We start from the raw sequence: 6000 nt of genomic DNA, 5'->3' as shown, positions 1-6000 counted from the left end.
TGTCGCTATCACATTTGCTATCATCTAATAAATGTAACATGACTACACACTGTAAAAAGTGATTAGTTGCTTTGCTTTAAAAAAAGTGAGTAAACACTTGATTTTACTTAAAAAAAGAAAGTAAACCCATTGACTTAACTTTTATAATTATGCACAATTTGTTTACTAATTATAAGGCAGCAAGTTTACTCTCATTTTAAAATAAAGTCAACTAATCACTTTTTACAGTGTAAATGTAAACAATTACATGCTGATAAACCAAACTCTCAGACAACACACACACACCTCCAAAGACTGAAGTTTGTGGATCTGACATTTTATTTTGAACACTTTCTGAGGATGAACGCGACAATATAAATACAGTGAATAAATTAACATTTTAAAATACAAAGAGAACATTTTGTAAAACTGTTAAACAAGTAACTCATTTCTACTCAAATCAATAAAACATGTATATTCCCTTTTAAATAATTATAATACAGGACAGCATTGATATCATGAGTTATGCTCTTGCAGCGAGGCTGCAAAAAGCCCAACATTTCCCAGCCCATCTGATCTCAGACAGCCAGATCACATTTGCTCGAGTAGATTCCAGCTGCACGTGCTCCAGTCTTAAAACTCCAATCCAGCATGTGTGATTCAGTTTCCTGTCCAGTCTCTTTCCCGGTAAACTCAATCCCTGCAGCACTTTGAACACAGCGCCGAGTCATTCATTCATTTTTCCTGTTCTGAATCACCTGGAAACACAAAATCCACACTTGTTCTGATCATTGGGTTTGCTGGAATACATTTCATCCAGTGCGTTTGGTTAATCCCTCGTTATTATTAGGCTTCATCCAGAGCAGAACTCCAATCTTGTGCGGTAGCTTGTAAAAGCTGTGAAGTAGATTGTTTGCTTCTGTTCATCGTTCGGGGAGATTGATGACTGGCACCCACTGGTCCAAACCCCGACTGTCTCTACAGAATCGATTCAGTTTGCTGAGCGCTGGATCTTTCCATGTGGATGACTGAGGATTCTGGGAGATAGAGAAAAAAACAGAAATGTTGAGATGCGTAGTTGTATGCTGCATGTATTCTAGATTGGTTCAGAACTGCAGGGCACATCAAAATAAAATGGGTGTTACAAGGAAATGGATTTATATGCCATCAGAGTGAGGAGTGGAATTTGCAGGCAGAACGTCAAAATAAATTTACGTCAAAATATTTCAAACAAAAATCAAAAACTGGCGAGACACTGTTTGGAACTATACTCGGGCAAAATTAAGTTAACTTTTCACACTTTAAGTTCTGATTCTCGTGAACATCTTCAGTCAACCATAAAAATATGATTCAATTTCAAATTAACAAAAAAAATTAAATAAAAAATTCAGAATTGCCTGAGAAACCATCTCATGTGAGCATTAAATGTTTTTGCGATATATATTTGTATATACTCCCTGGGAGCAGTTGGTGGTATTTTAGGGCTGCACGATTACTCAAAATTAAATAAAGATCGCAATTCTGCAAAATCCTGCAATTCTCATGCACATCTTGTCAGGAAACATGGCTCTGTAATCAGTAGTAAAGCTCTTAAGAGGGCATCCTGTAACCACTTTTATCAATTCAGTGACTAATAATAATAATGTAGAAAACTCTGTTCCATCTGAAAGCAGGTGCTGGAGAGTTACTGCTCATTACAGAGCCAGCTTTACTGACAAGATGAGCATGACACTCGCCTGCGATTAATCATGCAGTCAGTGGCGGATTTAGGCATGGGCAGCATCTTGCATGGAGACCCCTACCCCCCATGCTATTCACTTTTGACTGCGACACACCAACCCCCCCCAGCCCCCGCCGCTCAATTTTCACAGTCGTCGGTAAAACTACAGCATAAACATGACGAGGGCAGCACGATTGTCATTTGCCAACAGCGCCAATTAGGCTTGTGACAGTACTGCATGCAGCCCTAGTACATTTTCAATTCAAAGTGTACCGCAAACAGCTCTGTTCAACTAACTAAGATGCTTTCTTTACTACTTTATTTTTCGTAGTGAGTTTATTTTGTTATTGCAAAGGAAAACAACCAGACTAATGTATTATAATTGCTGCACTCAGTGTGAGTGGAAGGCATACGCTAAAAATATACTGATGCTCAGGTATTTCAAAATTTCGACCCCAATATAGAACAGAAAGTAAATCAAATAACTTCCATACTTGATAATGAGAATCCCTAAACCCTAAAAAAGGTTTTGCCATTAATTCTTCAGACTAAATTAAATTATTTAATCATTAATTTCTTTTTAATGCAGATGATCTCCCAACAAAATCATCCATCCTCTTATATATTTTAACAATCCAAATGATGCTATTTAAGGAATTTGGAACATTTTTTAAAACAAATTATTGCCCCCTAAAAATCCTGCAGCCCTAATTCCTCAGTCCACAGAAGCGAGTGCTTTTAACAGCTGCTGGTTAAACGGACAAGCACTTGTTTTCAAAGGGCCTCTCTCTAATTTGTTAAAGATGGTCACTTCACAGAGCTTTTCTTCCAGGAAACTGTGTTTGCAGAAATGCCCCAGTGTTGCACAGGAAGTTCTGCGAATACTAAAGACCGCCACAGAAGTTCAGCACTGCTATTATATCACTCTGAAGACCTGCCAGTTAACTGCAGCCCCAGACCGGCAGGAATTCCACATCACAGACGCTCTAATGGATCATTGAACTTTCAACTACTTCAGTCGTGCCGCCCTCAAAGAGCTTAACTAAACCTTCCTGGCAGTTAATTATGAATATGCATGAACAACTCTGCAGCTGTGATCGATCTGTGCTTTTGAGCTCACAGCTCGCGTGCAAGGGGAAATGAAATGACACATACGGTGACTAATACACAGTGGAGGTCCATCGACTCTCCTCCCGGTTTCATGCCCTCCAGGATCTCTGCCAGACGTCTCATGTTGTTCACTCGCAAGATATTGATGTCGTTCTCACAACAGAAGGCTTGAATCAGGGTAAAATGGATCTGGAGGGCCACATCTTTTACATCCTCCTCATCTGTGGCCAGCAGACACAAGACCACGTTGTCTGGGTCCCTGCAAAAATGTCAATGAAAGTACATTTGAAAAAATGTGCAAACAAATTTAATAAAACAGATGACTGACAAATATGGTCACACTTTATATAAGGTTTCATTAGTTCTTAAATTGATTGACATTAACTAATAATGAACAATACTTTTACAGCATTTATTAATCATTGTTTAACATTTAATAATGCATTATTCAAATCCAAATGAACATTAGTTAATGCATTGTGAGCTAACAATGATGCACTTTTTTTCTCCATTACATAAAAAAAAAGATTACCAATACTGAAATAAATGAACTGTTCACTGTTTGTTCATGTTGCTAAATACATTGACACTGTCAAAAGAGCATCAAAAATCAGCAACTTATATAAAAGCAAGCCCAGTTTAACAGAGATGACTGGTTGTCACCTGCAACTTTCAGACCCTTCATGCTAGATGTTCAAAATTACACTCTGTTGCAGTTTGGCCATTTTGACTTCAGAAGATTGAATTCATTGCTAAAGCCTCTGGCAGTTAAGTATTTGAACACACACAAATGAAATAACGTTAACTTTGTCGTGCTGTCTTAGTAAAACACCTTACAGTGTGCTACTAGCGTACCAGCGATGGCCAATTTAAAATAAATGTATGATTTTAATCTAGATGAACAACATATCCTAACATATCTTACATTTTAAAGAGAGGAATGGCCCAGCTATGGTTAGTAAAGGATCTGTCATGACTACTTACACATTAAGCGACTTCGCTGCTTCATAAACTCCCACAGTGATGCAACCCTGAGGTAATGCAGCTGTCAGGACCTCTTCCAGTGCCTTTTCAACAGAGTCCATTCTGCAAAACCATTAAAACACAGTAGAGTTAGCGTTACAAGCGATAACTCGTACAAAACAAAAAGGCCACCTGTCCAAAAGCGTTCTGCATAAACGCGATTTGCAAAATATGAATCAAATTTAATCATCAATATCACAAGCATTGTCGGTTGATAAAACTTCCGCACAACATTTATGCAAGTAACAGGACACTCATGCAAGGACAGATTGAGCAGATCATCAACATGACGTCTGCATTAGCTTTTGGAAAACGATTTCTGATTTTCACGAGCTTTTAACGACACAAACGGACAACACGCGCGTGACTGTCGCTTCGAGCTTTTATGCAAAACCAGTGCATTTAATATAAAAACATACCTTTCCGTTGCGTTATCTCCACACGGTTCTTCAAAAGTCATATTGCACGTTAGAGACAGATATCCTTACAGTATGTGTCGCGCACGGTTCTCTGTAATCCTGTGTGATCCAGACACAAGAATATGCGGTAGAGTCTGAGTCAAGCGATAAAGTGTGAGGCTCGCATCATGAGACGGTAGAGTACTCGCTTGAGTCTCATTTACATACTCCTTTCTGATTGGTCAGATCACATGAACGCGCATGTATGAACACGGCAACAGTGACTGTATTTACATATCTAAATATGGTTACTTTTAAAACGTCTTAGTGTAAATAATTTTTCTATATATGTACATGCAACGCACAGTAATTCTCAGGCAGCCGCTCATTAATATACTTAAATGATTCTAAAAATAAATGAATATATAAATATGTTGTCTGGGCCACGATTTAGAATTTTCTTCATGATAAAAAACGTACAAGAGGTTAAAGTGACATCTGGTGGCGAAGTTAGTGAAGTCCACGGATTCTTGTAGTCAGTAATCACTGCACATTTTTATTAGTTATATGCAAAAACTAATATTATTATCTAAAAAAAAAGATACAGTTTTACATTGTTTTTAAAAATATATATTTTTAGTGTAAGTTAATAATTGTTTATATAATTGCATGATTTAGTCAACAATGATAAAGCTCTCGCTCTTCATGGCTCAGTCCTATGAAATAATAGTAAACTAACTAAAATATTTATTTTAATTGGATGTTGTGTATTAATGTTGAAATGAGCATAGGCCAACCTACAATTAATAATTTGTTATTTGTATTTTTCGTGTTAAAATTAACTATGGAACCTTATTAGGTATTACGCTAAGCACAACCTAAACCAAAAATATAAACTGTTAGCCTTGGATGTTTTTTATTTTGTTATCATAATAAAATAAGATAAATTACACGCAAGGTTAATAGTTTCAAGATAATTGCTTTTTTATTATGCAAAAAGTGAAAATATATAATGGGGTATGTACATCAAACATTATAGAAAAATACTATATAATTTACAAATTTCAGCTGTTTTTAAAGCCTTTTTTGTAGAAGAGTTAGAAATAGTTCAAAGTCATTCCGTAATTTTTAACATATATATATACACATACATATATATTGTCAAGGATGGGTTGCGGCTGGAAGGGCATCCGCTGTGTAAAAACGTGCGGGATAAGTTGGCGGTTCATTCTGCTGTGGCGACCCCGGATTAATAAAAGGACTAAGCCGAAAAGAAAATGAATGAAAATTAATTAGGTTTTTGGCTTGTAAATTTACATTTTGTTTAAAAAATTGTGTTAATAAGATAAACAGATAAAGGAAATATATTTCATTTTATGTAAAGGTTCAGTTTTGTAATCAACAAAACATTTTCCCAATGTAAGGAAAAGTCTTTATCAACGTTCTTAATTACAAAAAGGGAAAAATCTTTCCAAAGCAAATTTAATGAACTGTAGAGCCAAAATAAGAACTAGGGGCTCCAATAGTATCTGGATGCAGCCTTTATGATGCAAGCTGAGACTGCATATCTCAGTGATGCCATGTCAGACATTAAATGGAGTTAGTGACGGAAAAACTTTTATCGATATATTTTTTTGTATTTAACTAAGAGAGTATTGACTGGGTCCATATCAGGACACAATCTGAATAACGATGTAAGGCACAGGTATTACAAGATGGTGGTGATTTATGAGAACATTTCTGATAGACGTTTATTCATTCATTCATTCA

At 36.3% G+C, this 6000-nt stretch overlaps 1 protein-coding gene across 1 annotated transcript; it reads right to left on the bottom strand.

The window, feature by feature from the left end:
• Nucleotides 1-295: 295 nt before the first annotated feature.
• gadd45ab (growth arrest and DNA-damage-inducible, alpha, b) lies at nucleotides 296-4407 on the bottom strand. Its single transcript, NM_001002216.1, is given in 4 exon segments — nucleotides 296-1016; nucleotides 2855-3068; nucleotides 3794-3895; nucleotides 4252-4407. Coding segments are annotated over 4 exon segments (471 nt in total). The 5' UTR covers nucleotides 4293-4407; the 3' UTR covers nucleotides 296-902.
• Nucleotides 4408-6000: the final 1593 nt, after the last annotated feature.

The sequence above is a fragment of the Danio rerio genome, chromosome 6 (assembly GCF_052040795.2).
Source record: "Danio rerio strain M-AB ecotype USA chromosome 6, GRCz13ab, whole genome shotgun sequence".
Classification (NCBI taxonomy): domain Eukaryota; kingdom Metazoa; phylum Chordata; class Actinopteri; order Cypriniformes; family Danionidae; genus Danio; species Danio rerio.
This window is presented reverse-complemented; position numbering and strand designations above follow the sequence as displayed.